We start from the raw sequence: 15,525 nt of genomic DNA on the forward strand, positions 1-15,525 counted from the left end.
GCTGCATGCTCCAACACAGCTGTGCAGTGGGATTGCCAGGTCTCCCAAGTCTCAGTGTATCCAGACTCCCCACAGCCCATCAGCCATGACAGCATTTTAGTGGTGTGCTGTGGGCGCAGTCCTGGCCGGCGAGTGGAAGTGGGAATATCCATGTCTTCACACTCAGTGCTCTCACAGAGGAGCTGGGGAGACAGGCCCAGCATATAGGAGAACACAGAGGAGTCCAAGACAAGGGCGGACACCAGGCTGTTGGTGTGGTGTGTGACACAGAGCAGGTAACTCTTCTCTGAGTGCACGTATTGGGTTGTACAGACCTCGGCAATGACACCACTGGCTGTGCTGTGTTTGGCTGCTCGCTCCACGCGAGACCTGCAGCCTCCTGGGGTAAATACAGAGTAACCACAGCAAGAGCTTGAGAAGTGAGGAGTGAACCCTTGGCTGCAGTAGGGGTTCTGGGCAGGGGCCGAGAGGAGGCCCTGCAGGACACTGAATGCTGCCCAAGGTGACTCAGATGGCCCAGGACCACCTTCTAACAGCCAGCAGGAGCCCTGGCCTGCTTCCCTAAGGTCCCAGTACATGCCCGGGTCCTGGCTGACAACAGGGCTGAGAAGGAAACCAAATTTGCAATATCTGGGTCTTCACCACCTGAGCACTGTGAGGACCGTCCCTGCTGGTCGTCAGAGCTGCTGCTAATTCACGGGAGAACGATCCAGAGATCTGTGCTGAGAAAAGGTGACTTTTGTTATTGCAGGAAGATGACCTAACAGCCAGCCGGACCATAAGGTCACCCCACTAATGTGCTGAAAGCCCAGAAAGGAGGGGGCAGCCATGGTCACCTGCAGGCCAGGCAGGGTCCCTGTATCAGATGTGGCAACCTGTGACAGTGCCCAGGATCCACCATGACTGCATCTTCCCTTTGGGCCACTGAGCCTTTCGTAATTGAGCCTGGCATTGACCAGGGAGTGGAGGAATGGGCCTGAGGCAGGAGCTGGGCGGAGGGGCAGGAGGGAGGCCCACCCGGGGCAAACTTCCTGGGGCAGCCAGCCCTCTGGGACCTCTGGTTGGGCTGGGAGAGGAGCGCTCTCCGCTCTCGCTCTTCACTCGGGAAACCGCGTGCTCCTCTCATTCCAGGTCTCCAAAAAGTACAGCGAGATCGAAGAGTTTTACCAGAAACTGAGCAGCCGTTATCCAGCGGCCAGCCTGCCCCCGCTCCCCAGGAAGGTCCTCTTCGTCGGGGAGTCTGACATCCAGGAAAGGAGAGCTGTGTTCGACGAGATTCTGCGCCACGTCTCAAAGGATGCCGAGCTGGCCAGCAGCCCAGAGCTGCTAGAATTCTTAGGTACGTGAGGCTCTGTCCCAAATCCCTGAGGTCTCCCTGGCCCAGGACTAGGCCTCGCTGCCCTGGCTTGGCCGGAGTGGCTCCACAGCTGCCTCCTACAGCCTGTGGCTTCGACCAGGCTGTTGAGGCAGGTGGGCCTGACCTCCATCCTTGGGCGGGGTGGTGGGCAGAAGGACACTGGGGCCCAGCCCTCAAGGACTGACCACCTGGGTGCCAGACGGGGCTCACACAGGGACCTTCTCCATAGTCTGACCCCACCCGTGTCCCTCCTGGTCAGCCCCATCCCCAGAGCTCCCCCGACCCATACACACACACACACCCCTCCTCACCTTCTGCCAGCCAGGCCTGGGGGCCTGCAATATCCAGAGAAGGCTGGGCCCCCACAGCCAGGCTGGTGACCTGGCCCCTGGGGACACCTCCCTCAGCTTGCACCCTCAGCAGAGATGCTTGTGGGCGTAGCTCCAGGCAGAGGCTGAGCCCACGGTGATCCAGAACCACCTTCCCCCACCCAGTTATGGGGTCTTGAATCCTTGCAGTTCCTGTCCCAGCCTCCTCCATTCTCTTTATAGACTGACAGGTGGTTGTGAGATTTCAGCAAGCCAACACATGTAAAGTGCTGAGAACACAGCCTGCCTCAGAGGAAGTGCTGTAGAAACGATGGCTAACATTTTACCCCCAACGCGGCCCCCTACACTCAGAACACCCCAGGTGGGTCCCATTCTTGCACAAACGCCCCAAGGCAGATAAAGGACTTGCATACCCTCGGGTGGGAACAGGTCCCATCGTGAGCTGCTGGACCCCCACCTCTGACCTTCTCCCCTCTTTGGACCTCTCCATTTGACTCTTTTCCCAACTACGGTGGATCTCCTATTTCCACGAGACAGATGGGAAATTTTCAAAAGAAAATTAGCAAATAGTAAACCAATTTTTTAAAAAAATGAGGGGTGGGAATAAAAGCAAAACCAGTGAATGCAGAGGCCATGACTGGGTGAGGCTGCAGAGCCCAGGCTGCTTCTGTCCTTGTCCACGCCCCCAGCGTGGGCCCCGGATCTCTGCTGCCCCCTCTTTGCCTCTCTCGGGGGCTGCATTGACTGTGATAAGAGGGCTCCAGCGCATGTGCAGCTGGGAAAAACTCCCGACCTCCTAGTCCGCTCTGTTGTGGAGAAGCAGGATAGAGTGGTCCAACTTTCCTAGTCTCTCTGTGCCTCAGTTTCCTGAGCTGTAAAACAGAGGTACAAATCTCTCTCACATGAGGTCTTTGCAATATTTAAATGAATCTATACCTGTAAAATGCTTATTACATGATGTTTATTACACAAAATTGAAGGTTCATGACATTTTGAATGGTATTTTCACATTTGTCCTAATAAAGTAAAAAGCAGACTATAACATAATGTAACACAATCATTTGCCACTTAGTTTTACGTGTTACTTCAGTGTATATGTCACATCCTATGTGCCAGGCACTAAGTTCTTTACCTAAGAGTGGTATTTTTAACAAGTGACCACTGTCAAAGGTATACGCTGAGTAACTGTTTGGATAGAGATGAACAAGTAGTCTAAACCCGTGCTTCTCAGACCATCCGTGGGGAAGGACCGGCTTTTGTGTCTCAGTCTGTCACAGACAGATAATTTCATGAATACAAAAATCCCATGCTTGGATGTCATGACAGTGCCAAGCTGCTGTGGAAATTTCTAGATGTTTGCTCTCCCTTTCTGCGCTTACCTCATCATGGACACCTGTCTGCGGACCATGCGTTGTGAACCACTGATATAAGCTGTTGTGTAATGGAGTCATCACAGTTTGTTCTAGAATCTTCCATGTGCTTCCTGTCCCAGCCTCCTCCATTCTCTGGGTGCACTCATCACCCAGACCCTCGGAGCGGGTCTCCATCCGTGTTTGGGTTGGCAGAGCTGCCTGACATGCCCCACAACTATAAAACATTCCTGGAGCTGTTGGTTCTATGGGACATCCCCCATCTGCTGGCTGCCTTCTCCTGCTGTTAGCCCGTGGACAGAGGCCTGGCCGTCCCGCGGTACCGACAGGGTCTGGGCCGCAGAGGTTCAGGAACTGCTGCCTCTGTCTTGCTCTAAGGCTCCCACCTGTAACGGCTCCACTCCAGGCGTCCCTGGTGCCTGTAAACCCTCAGGGCTGCAGTGGGCACTCGGAGTCCCAGCTGCCCCCATCTACCCAGACCCGCCATCCTGGTCCCAGGACACTGGCAAGCCCCCAGCCTCAGGCCGGGGACCTGGAGCTTGATGCAGCACAGCGCCTCCTGGTCCCCTGGCGGTGGGTGTCATGTGCCCTCTTCTGTCTCCCTTTTCAGGCACCAGATCCCCGGGTGCTGCAGATCTCACCAGCAGAGATTGCTCTGTCCTGGACACACGTAGCCAGGCAGGGGATGATGGGGACGCTTTTGACTTCTTCAAGCAACAGGACCAAGCAGAGGATGAGGGTCCGCCCATCCTAGGCCGGAAGGGCGAAGATACAGGGAAGTCTGAGGAGGAGGAGGAGGAAGAGGAGGCCCTGGACCCTCTGGGCATCATGCGGTAGGTCGCCCCATTCTGGGTGGGGCCCCCTTCTGACTGCTGCACGCTCTCTGGAGACAGCTCCACCCCACCTCCAGGGAATCTGAGAAAACCTATCTCCCTGAGGCGTCACCCTGCGTGGCCTGGCGCACTCAGAAACTGGCTCTCTGCTCACCCTCAACATCACCCCTGTCTTTGGGGCTGGCCTCGGTGTTACCTGCTCCCTCTGGTCACAGCGTGGCCCCCTGCCCCCCAGCCCTGCACTGTGGCCTGAAAGTGCTGCCCCCAACCCCCGACAGCTCAGCAGCCCAGGCTGCCTGAACCTGGCCGGCTGGCCTAGGAGCCTGGGTTCTCTGTCCAGCTTATCACTGACAGCCTGTGACATGTGGCGTGTGATGGGAGCTCCCTCGGCTGTTTCACTGTCCTTAAAGCATGGCTTTTTACCTTGGCCCTGCCTCTCTGCAAGGCAGTTATAAGGCTCCCATGAGTCACATGGGTGGAGGGGGCTGGTGACCCATAAAGTGCCAACTGTGTGTGATGCAAGGAGGTAGAGGGACCCCCGGGTATCCTAGCCTGTGGATTCTGTCCCCTTTACACACTGACACATGCACACACATGTGCACTGGCTGGAGAAGAAGAGGCAAGCCAGCTGTGGTCTTGGTGATCTCTCGATGTCCTGATTCTGTCACCTTCTCGTTCCTTGTCTTTTCTTGACCCTCTGACTGTCTTTAGCCAATCATTGACCTGCTCCCGAGCCTCCGCTGTGTGGACTACCCTCATCCTGTGCTTGGGGGAGGGGACTAGAGGCTGGATGAGGCTAGAGAGCCAGACAACTGCTCCCAACGCCTCTCCGACGGGCACAGGCTGAGGTGTCTGGGCAGGACCTCCCAACCAGATGGAGATGAGGGGAGCCAGACAGACTTAGCCACCCCAGGACCCTCACTTTTTCTTCTTGGCCCAAACGTGCAAGAAACAAGGTGGGAACTGATGTTTTTGAGCACCCGCTGGGCATTGTACTTTGCACTTTGCTCACCGTCTCATTGACACCTTGCCCTGCTGGCAGCTGTCATTATCCCATTTTACAGATTAAAGAAACTGAAGTCTCCAAGTGCCTTGCCTGAGGTCGGACAGCTGGTGAATAACAGTGGTGGCTTCAAACCCAGTTCAGGATCCTGGGCTGTGGAGCCACACTGCCAGGGCTTGAATCCTGGCTCTGCCACTTACCAGCCATGTGTCCCTGGCAACTTACTCCTTTTCTTCAGTTTTCCACAGTGAAAACAGGGTAATGATAGCACCTCTGTCTCGGGCCTCTTGTGAAGATTGAGCGAGTTGTGGTAAGTGTTAGCGCTTCGCTCTTTTCGTGGCCCCATCTTTCTGTCCCACCACCTCCGCAGAGCCAGACCACAGACCTCGGGTGACATCCTCTCTGCCATGACGAGAGCGTCTTAGAGACTCTCTGAAGGTCAGTCAACAGAGGAGGCATGCTTCGCAGGTCCTGTGCAAAAAGGAATTAGAGCCGATTATTCATCAGGCAGGGGCCAGTTCACTTAAGCAGTGTGGAACATACCGTCCTGGGAGCATTGCCCGCCCTGCATCGGCCCCCCTCTCCTGCTAGGATGCGAGGGGAAGTGTGGGGCAGGATGGCCGTGACCCAGCCTGGAGGGGATGAGGATTCGCACTCGGGAAAGGTGCCCGGGTGCTCAGGGAGACGGGACCAGAGCCAGAGGAGCTGCAGCACCTTGGCGCCCAGCAGTCAGGCTCCTGCCAGCCCTCCATGGCTGGCCTTGTCCTGGAGGGGGTCAGCGGCCCTGTGGGAGCGGCAGCGAGGCTATGCTGGGAGAAGTCTGTAACGGCCACTCCTTATCAGCCTTGCACAGCCCGCAGGCCCTCCTTGGGCCTTATTTTGGTGAGGATACAGCTTTGTTTGAACCCACACTCTGTTGTTCTGAGTAACCACACGTGGTGCCAGGCTGAGATGGACGCCGGTGGTTTGTGCCAGCCTTTGGCTGAAGGACATGCTTAGCAAAGCGGCTCCTTTTTTGGGTAGGAAAATGCTCTTTGGGGTTGGCAAAGGCCGCCTTGAATTTCCTACTGGCTCCAGTAGCAGATTGTCGGGGGATGTGTCAGCCATCCGGGGACCCCAGCACCATACTCAGCTCTGCTCTCCGGGGACCTCGTTCCTGAATCCTAGGAGAGCTTAGCACCTAAAAGGTGTCCCAGAGGCTTCAGGCCTTCTGCCAGTTTTTCTTTTAATGGCCAATGTGACAATAGTCGGCGCTGTCGCCTCCATCAGGAATAAGAATAGCTGATGGGTTTTTGTGTGTGTGTGTGTGTGTGAGGAAGATGGGCCCTGAGCTAACAGCTGTTACTGATCTTCCTCTCTTTTGTATGTGGGATGCCGCCACAGCATGGTTTTTTGATGAGTGGTGTGTAGGTCTGTGCCTGGGATCCGAGCCTGTGAACCCCAGGCCGCCGAAGCAGAGCATGCAAACTTAACCACTACACCACCAGGCTGGCCCCCAACTAACGTGTTTTCAGAGCTCGTTAGATGCCAGGAACTGATTAGCCTTTACATGAATAGAAATTTTCTATTCTATTTCATTTTTTTAAAAAGGTCATGACGCACCAAATTGCTTCCAGGACCCATTGTGAGTCTGGTTTGGGAAATGATGCTCTAGGAAACCAGTACTGGCATCGAGCTCACTTTGTGTATGAGGAAGCTGAAGTTTGGAGTCATCCTAGTAACTCAGCCAAATTCATACAGCCACCCATGTCGGAGTCAGGACCTGATGCCATCTTCCTGCACTGTCTCTCTCTTCCAGTCTCTCAGCAGACTAGAAGGTGACCAGAGCCCCAGGAATATCCCTCTTTCACAGATGGGAAAGTGGAGGACAGAGTTGAGTGGGGGCTTGTCCAGAGCATTCTGTGTGTGTAGCAGAGCCGTGTCTGGAAGTCGGGCTTCCCCTTGGCTTCTCCTGGGACACCCATGGGCCTGCTGACTTTCTTGCACAGTGCTGCCCACCCCGCCCTTTGGTGGAGAACATTCTGTTCTTTGCAGGTGACTTATGCTTTGCAGGCATGTCTCTGTCCTGTGCCCTCCATCCTCAGCAGACGCACAGCCCTGCTTACTTTCCCAGCTGTGCGCCGCACCCCACCCCCGAACACCCATCTGGGCCTGGCTCTGAACTTCCTGGAGCAGCCACATTTCCAGGCGACAGGCGTCGGTCCTTCCTGCCATGGCCGCGAGGGGGCGCTGTTGCTCCGTGGCAGGGCCGCTGGAAGGGTGGGAGCCACCAGCACAAAGCCCTGCGCAGGGGCCGGCCAGGCGTTTCTTTGTCTGTTAAACCTGGTTTTGATCAAGGAAGAGACGCGTTACTGCACTGTTAGAAAGTGCTTCAAGGTAGAAAAACCCTTACCCAGCCCATCCCAACCCTGCTGCTCTCCTGTTTGTGGGGTGTCTGTGTGTCCCTGTCCCCGTGTGACCCACGTCACCGCAGACATAGCACACGCCGTTTTTAGAGTCTGTTCTTTGACTTAGTGTCTTCTCATAGCCGCCTTCCGTGTCGTACGTGGTTTCACATTTAACTTTCTTTTTTTGGAGACTTCACAGTTCTGAGAAAGATGAAGTTCTACCACAGTAGCTCTGCCTTCTCCTGGAAATGCTGTTCTGGAAAGATTTTTAATTATAACTCAAATAATATATGATTAGTATAGAGAAATTGACAGCAGTTAAAAATTAGATCATGTTATATGTGCCATTCCATAATTTGCCTTTTTTCAGCTTATGTACTGGATCTTTCCAGATCCACAGGTAGCCTTCTTTTCTTTTCTTTTTTTTTTTTTAGATTTTATTTTTCCTTTTTCTCCCAAAGCCCCCTGGTACATAGTTGTGTATTTTTAGTTGTGGGTTCTTCTAGTTGTGGCATGTGGGATGCCACCTCAGCATGGCCTGATGAGCAGTGGCATGTCCGCACCCAGGATTTGAACCAGCGAAACCCTGGGCCACTGAAGCAGAGCGCACGAACTTAACCACTCGGCCACGGGGCCGGCCCCCACAGATAGACTCCACATTCTCGCTCTGTGCTAGTCCATCAGGTTGGTGTGCTGTAAGTGGCATGGGCAGGCCCCTGCTTGGGGACACTGTGGTGTTTCTGTAGGTTTTTGCTGTTATAGGCAATAAGGAACTGTTTCAGGTATGGAGTGTTTATTCTCTGGAGCATCTCTGCCAGATCCCTGCCCCAGAGCAAGGTCCTGAAGCTTCCCTCCAGTGACGGGTTCTTCAAGGTCTTAACCTCCTCTGTTGCAAAGGCCTCTCTGCTTTTCCAAACCCTGCTTGCCTACAAGGCCTGTGGCCCCCGACCTGTTCCCCAGGTCCAGGGAGCCCCTCCAGGCCCCGGGTCCCTGAGGACCCTCAGCTTCCTGAGTGACAGGCTGGTTCACACACGAACATGCCTTCCTGTAAGGCCAGGCCTCCCACTCTCTGCTCAGAGAGCGGAGCCAGCGCCCAGGTCCCTGTGCCGTGGCCTCAAGTGGCGAAGCTGGACATTTCGTGGGAATGTGAGTCACATGTTTTGTCGTAATTATCTGTACAAATTTTACTTTACCTTCCATAAAGTAGCCATGTATGTTTTAATATAAAAATAATATTTTATTCCCTACATTTGGATGGAATCGCTCTCCTGGGGTGATTCTTCAAGTTAGTACACAAAGTCGGCCCTGAACGAACGGACTCTTAGGGGCAACAGATGCAGCAGAACTTTCCACTCTTCTACTCAGTAGCGAAATCTTTGGTTCAAGAGAAATCTCATACAAACCCCGATATATAAGACAGACTGAGGTAGAATTGGCCCTGGGTGAGACCGGAGTGGGGACTGGCCCCTCAGCCTCAGCCCACCCCTCAGGTGGCCCTGGGTGTCTCTGCCAAAGGTCACGGTCCCTCAGAGCATGGTTCGAAAACCACTGGGAAAGCCAGCAAACCTGGGATGTGTGGTCCCCAGAGCCGGGATAGAGGCAGACCGTCCCAGGTTCAAATCCTACCTCTGCCTCTTAGCAGCTGGTGGGCACTGGGCAGGCTGCTGAACCTCCCAAAGCCTCAGTTTCCCTCTCTGTAAATTAGGGGTCAAGTCCAGGCCCAGTGGTTGTAAGGCTAAAGTGAGATGAAGGACGGGAAGTTTCCTTTAAAATGTTAGCATGATTGCAGATTTACTTTGCTCTGAAGAAGCCCTTGGGTGTTTAAACTGAACAGTTGAAACACTGGGCGTTTAAACGGTTAAAAAGGAAAAGGCAGCCTTCTAGGTTCCTACTGTTGTCATGCAAATCTCAGCACCAGGGCCTGTACAGACAAGGCCCTACCTCACCGCCAGGTACACCTCCACCTGTCGGACCTGCGGCCAGCCGTCTGTCCCGGGAGGAAGGGGCTTGCTTGTCCATCCTTGATGGGCTTAAGTGGTGACTTGACTCCTTGGGGCATGGAACTTTGGGGGGTCATGCCTGCCATTCCCCTGCCTCAGGCTGCGCCGGGTTCTTTTGGCAAGAACCCCCCAAATCAGAGCTTTCTTCAAATGACAGAGCCTTTAAACTGTGAGGGACTGGAGGTCAAATCCAGCGTCTTCGTGGTGACAGTTGAGGAACCTTCCCTAGGTCACACAGTGGAGGGCCCCATCTGAGCTGGAGCTCCGGCCTCCTGACTGTTGGCCCAGGACTTTCCCCTTACCCCCAGCCTGAGACTCCGCCTGAGGCAGGTGCCGACTTCCCGGGCTAGATGGTATGTGGTGGCTATTCTCCACTGCAGGGACTGCCTGCGCCCCACTGGTCATGTCAGCATTGGGAGGGACGAGTGTGGGAATAAATGAAGACCCCCCCCAAAATGAGACAAGCAGAGGCCATCTGTTCAGAGCTGTCCATAGCAAGGGAGGGGTCAGCCACCATGACCTGCAATTGGCAGAGGCTCACAGGCAGGCTGGGGCTCGGCAGGGTTTCTGGTGGAAAAAGAGGAAGCTCAGGTGTGCCCCGACTGGAGGCTCTTGGGATCGGGAGCTGGGGGCCGCTGACTAGGAGTGGGGCCCCCTGCGGCCTAGGTGATTGTTGGGGCAGCATATTTGGCTTTCTCTGGCTGGTCCTGTTAAGTGGGAAGCAGGCAGTTCCTGAGCAAGTGCTGGCCACGGGGCCGGAGCCGGAGCTGCGGAGGTCGTGGGTTGGCTTCCTGGACCCGTGGCTGCAGGCTGTAGGTCAGAGTTCCATTTTACATCTGCTCTGGTCATTGCCCATTAGTCTGTTCAGTCTCTCAGGGCCGTTTTGGGTGTGACCAGGGTTGGGTACTAGCTTTCAGGCAGTGGGTGGCTGAGCCCCTGCAGCTGGACCAGCCTGGTTTCATGGTGCTGCTGGTGCTGTGGTGGGTGAAGGGTGCATTTGGCCCCTGTGCAGGGAAGCAGAAATGTTGTCACCCACAAGCCAGGAAGGGAGGGCTGTCACTGAGGTCCCGATTCTTCAGGGTGGGGCTCAGTGGCTTGGAGAGTCAGGCTGTGACTGTTGGGAAATAGGTCCTTCAGTGTGACTGTGGGACCACAGCAAACGATGGGTGTCTACCCGACAGGGCCCATTTACTTTTTAGGGCCCAGGATGAAGTCTCTTGGGTCAAAAGCATGATGTGAGCTAGACATCATCAGGCAGCACCTGTGGTCACAGGCTTCTGCTTTGCTCTGTGCCGACAGCATACTGGCTCCACTTTGCAGCTTCCAGAGCATTCCTTGTTCCCATTGAACAGATAAGGAAACAGACTCAGAGAAGTGAAATGACTCGCCCAGGGTCATGGCGGGTTCTCCTGCATCCCTCTCCAGTGCTGCTCTCTTGCAAGTGGCCAGAATTGCCCCAGGCCCTGCGGGATGTGGCCTGACTTCCCCTCAGACCCTCTTCCTCCTCCCCCCATGCATCTGCTGCCCAGCTGTTGGGCACTTTGCATATGCCAAGCTCTTCCCACCTGGACATCACAGAGCTGTCCTCCTGCCTGAAGCACAGCTTTCCCAACTCTGCTCATCCTTCAGTCCAGTCCTTTTGCGAAGCTCCCGTTGGAGTGAGGCTGGCTCAGACCCACAGGGTGAACGCCTCTCCTCGGTGATTCACGTTACTCTTGTGGTCAGATCACCGTGGAAGCCCCGTTGCCTGGTGCTGCCGCAAATAACATTGTCCTGGAATGAATTTCAGAAGTTCATTTATTGCCACTGTGAGAATTTTCTCTAACTGGGAAAAGAAGCTGAATTTAAAATTAAACAATGGAAAGATCCTTTCTTTGAAAGCAGGAGAGTTGTGTGATTGGAAAGGAAGTTGGTTTCCACACTTGGTTGAGCATCACCCTGGCTTTGAATGTAACTACCTTCATGTTGTCTGTGAGTCCTGGTTCTGGAAGGATCCGCCATCTTCTCTTTAGTCTAAGAGATACCCCTGAATTCAAGTGTACTCAGGTCCCGGGCAGTTGGTGCCCATCGGTGGTCTGCTACAGGGGGCAGGTTCATCTCTGGGAACTTGACACGGCCACCTGGGTGGCCGGAGCAGAGGATGCTCTCATGTGTCAATCACTGTCGCCAGAACTGCTGAGCCACATGGCGGAGGGCCGCTTCTTGGCCTGTCAGAGCTGTCAGCCGCAGCATCTGCCGCCTTTCACTCATGTGCATCCACACCCGCCTGCACAATGTGGCCTGGTCTGGACATCTGTCTTCTATCAGGCACACATAGCAGGAAAGCTGATGTCTGTCCATGCACACATGTGCGTGCTACAGGAACACGCTTCCACATGCCTGCACCCTTCCAGGGAACCCCCCACCTGCCTCATACAACCTGTGCTGTGCTGGAACCTGCACAAATTCAGAGGACACCCCCCTCCTGAGGTTCGGGAAGTCAGGAGCTTCAGTTCTCTTCATTGTAGACATCTCTGTTTGAGTCTCAGTTGCTCCTCCCTGGTGACAAAAGTCTAATCATACTGGCCTCCATCATGTCAGTGTGAAGGGTGGGCTGGTGGGCAGGCACAGCTGAGCTGGGAGGTGAGTCCTGCAGACAGCTGGGTGGACACTGATGGCGACAGAGTGGGGAGGGGATGGCGGGGGTGTCAGGGCCATCGCCTGTGTGAGCAGCCTGAGTCCATGCTCATACGACCTATGGGAGGGGAAGAGACGGCTTGGAGTCTGAGTGACTCACGTCACATATGAAATGCCTGTCCCTGTCCCTGACTCAGAAATCTGGCATCATCCTGGACATGTCCCTTCTGCCTGCTGATCACCTCAACAGTCCAAATTAATAAGCACGTTTGCCTTCTGATGCCCTCCCTGATCTCGCCTCCCCGTCACATGGCCACTGCTCCCCTGGCCCAGGCCCTGATCATTTCTCCATGACCCATGAGCAGAGCTTCCATGGGGGGCCTGGGCCACTGCCCCCCCCCTTCACAGCACTGCCCCTGCCGAGGGGTGCCATGTCATCCAGAGTCATCTGGGTTCCTGGTCCCACCCCCTGCAGACCCTCACAGAATGAGGGTCTCCACCCTTGGCACACTGAGGTCACTGCCCACCTCTGCTTCTCACCTCTGGGAAGCCCTCCGGCTGCGTTGGCTCCTTTATCTGTGCTCTGGCTGTCACGGAATTATTGCCTTGTGTTGTCGTGATCGATTTATGTGGCTGTGACTCTGCTCGGCTGTGAGCTTCTGGGGACAGTGGCAAGTCTTACTCATCTCTGTGCCCTCGTCACCCAGCACAGGTTCTTGCATGTGGGAGGTGCTTAATGAGTGCTGGGTCATCGAAGCACTGAGCGAATGGATGTGCTGCTTACAGAATGGCCGAGGGGCTGGTGCTGAGGCCACGGAGATGACTGAGAGATCTTTGGAGGAGGAGTGATGGAGTGGAGGGGCTTTCTAAATAGGGGTCTCTGTCTCAGACTGAACCTGGGACCCCTCTCTCTTCACTCCCTTTCCTCTCCTCCCTGGGGGAGGAGGTAGAAATAAGTCTGGATAAGAGATGTACTGTCACCCTGTCTGTGCATCTGTTTGTCTGTGTGTCCTTTCTTTCCCCTCTTCCTTCCTTCCACCATCCATCCATCCTTTCATCTGATATTTGCTGAGTGTCTGCTCTGGACCAAGCCACATGACTGAGTCCCAGAGACTGAAGTTTTGGGGCCAACCAGGACAGGACCCTGGGGCTCTCAGCTATCAAAGCTCTGTATGTCCTGCTTGTTCCTTCTGTCCCTGGAGATGGGTCAGGGAGAGTTGAGGAGGCAGGATAGCCCAGGGCGGAGTGGGGTGCCTACAGACAGTGCCTGCCTGAGTAGCCCCACAGGCCCCACATTCACAGTATTTCAATTCAAGACAGCAAAAGATCAGAAATGTCTCCAGAGAGAAAAACAAGCACCTTCATCCAATTTGAGATGAAAACGCACATAGCAGGAAGGTCAGGCCCGACTCCCGTTCTCAGAACAGAAGCAGGTGCGAGAAGGGGAATTACTGAAATCTCAGATGGCTTCTCCAGAGATAATCAATCATGTTCACTCGCTCTCGCTTCCTTTGTTCCTCAGATGGTTCCCTTCTCTCTGCTTGCTCTGCCTCCTGGTCCCTGGGAAGCCTCTCTCGCCCTTGTGGGGTGCCTGTGTGCTGGGGTGGGTGGGAGCTTGCTACCCTGGGAGCTGTGTCAGGGCCTGCTCGTTCCCAAGCGGGTGGACCTGCGGGCAGTGCCCTCCCTGGGAGCTGCCATCCTGGGCTGGGGGCGCTCCGCCTTCACGGCCGCAGTCCCTGCCCGTTCCAGGAGCGGGCCAAGCAAGAGTGGCTGTGAAGAGGAATTGAGGGGCAGCAGTGGGCAGAGCCTGCAGGCCCCGGGCCGGTCCAGTGGCTCAAAACCTGACTGATCGTAGGATTCCACAGGTACTCAAATACAGCTTCCCGGCCCACCCCTGGGGTTCTGACTCAGTAGGTCTCGGCTGGGGCCGTCTCTGCTGGCCTGCCCCCAGGGCCATGGCCTCTCTTTGGCACTCACTTCCAGCTGTCATGAGAGCTGAACTGGCTCGGCCTGATCAGTCAAACAAAAAGGGAAAAATGTTGGAGTAAGAGCAGGCCACCCTGAGTCCCTGAGTGATGTGAGGAGGTGCCGCTGAAGTTTCCAGAAAGCACATGCTCTTGGAATGAAGTCCAGGCCCGCTTTCACCTTGCCCAGTGTCACAGGCAGGGCCTGGGGCTGGCGCCAAAGCAGAGGTGTGTCCCTGGTGGCCTATGAGTAAGCGCGTCTGGCTTGTGTCTGGGACAGAGAAGGAGCAGGGATGGGTGCATGGGGCTCCCTGGCACAGCCCCTGTTACTGAGTCTCTGCTTTCCCTCTCTGCCTTCAAAACGCGCTGCTTTCTCACAGAGAACGGGGGAGAGAGCCTGTTGTCCCCACCTGTGCTGTATCTCCTTCCTGTTCATGGGACACTCTGAGGGGGCCAGGGACTAGGACCATGAGCGTGGCTGCCCTCACTTCTAGTCACCCTGTCTACTGTGTGGCCTTGAGTGGACACCCAGCTTCTCTGAACCACTGTTTCTTCATCTACCCAACAAGCCTAACAGAGATCTTCCCTCCCAGGCTCCGGCCCTGAGCGTGGAGGTGTGCTCCGTCCTGCAGCCTCCCAGCAGGGACATTCCCAGCTTTCGTAGCTTCTCCCCGTCTCAGCTGGGCACTTAATGTTCTAGAGATGTCTGAATCCAGCCCGTGGGAATGGTTGCTCTGAGCGCGCTGCCCTCCAGCACCCAGGGCCACCTGCTGCTATTTTTATCTGCTCCGAGTTAGTCTGCACCACGGTTTATGGCAGAGCCAGCCTCTCGGCTCAGTTTAGCCACATACTGTTTCGGGCATGAGCTCAGCTGGTGACCTCGGTCCGGTGGAACTGCCCTCCAGGCAGACAGGGAAACCGGAAATCCCATTTCCAGTAAAAAGCTGGTTCTCATTGTTTGCAGGAGGCTTCAATGGCTAATTAGGCATCAGCATCGGGGATTGGATCACCTTGTTAAACTAAAACCACGTTTGCTTGTTTATTTACCTACCGGTGATGTAACTGACGGTGACGTGCGCAGACCCCTGGGGTTCGCTTCGGTGAAAGTCCACATGCGGTGTAGCCACCACCCGGAGCGGGAGGGAAAATACTCTGTGGCCCAGAAGCTTCCCTCGTTCGTGCCCTCTCCCTGTTCCCTCAGCCGTGTCTGCCCAGAGCAGGACCTCGGCCAGTCGGTAAATGAGACAGAAGGGGACCTTAAGGGGGACAGAGCCGACTGGGGCTCTGTGTAGCCAGAGGGGCTTCCTGATGGAGGTGGGGTTTGCTCAGAGGGACTGAAGTGTTTTCTAGAATGATGGAGGTTACATCACTCAAGGGACAGGGGGCTGTGTGGGAAGTAAAGGAACATTTACCAAGGCTGCCTTCTGCTCTCCCCTGGGGCCAGGCCTGAGGTTTGTGGCCTCAGACTGCATCCTCCCCTGTTTCTGAGTGGTGCTGTGTGACTCTCTGAACCTGTCCCCAGGGAGGTGCTGAGCTCAGGCGGCCCCCGCAGCCTCCAGAAGCAGAGCATGTTCTCTGACCCGTGACCGTGCAGGCAGGCCTGAGGCCTGAGCCGCCCTTCAGGGCTGGGAGTTGTCTGGCAGTTGATTGTGTGGTCCAGACACCC

General features: G+C 55.4%; 1 protein-coding gene across 1 annotated transcript in view; it reads left to right on the forward strand.

Moving 5' to 3' along the window:
* The window catches only part of HS1BP3 (HCLS1 binding protein 3), a 33,435-nt gene that overhangs the window by 8,700 nt on the left and 9,210 nt on the right, over window positions 1-15,525 (forward strand). Inside the window, exons 3-4 of the mRNA XM_014848028.3 lie at window positions 1,132-1,339; window positions 3,667-3,889. Of these exons, the coding sequence (XP_014703514.3) occupies window positions 1,132-1,339; window positions 3,667-3,889 (431 nt within the window). The remainder of the gene's footprint in view (window positions 1-1,131; window positions 1,340-3,666; window positions 3,890-15,525) is intronic.

Source organism: Equus asinus, chromosome 6 (genome assembly GCF_041296235.1).
Source record: "Equus asinus isolate D_3611 breed Donkey chromosome 6, EquAss-T2T_v2, whole genome shotgun sequence".
NCBI classification, from domain to species: domain Eukaryota; kingdom Metazoa; phylum Chordata; class Mammalia; order Perissodactyla; family Equidae; genus Equus; species Equus asinus.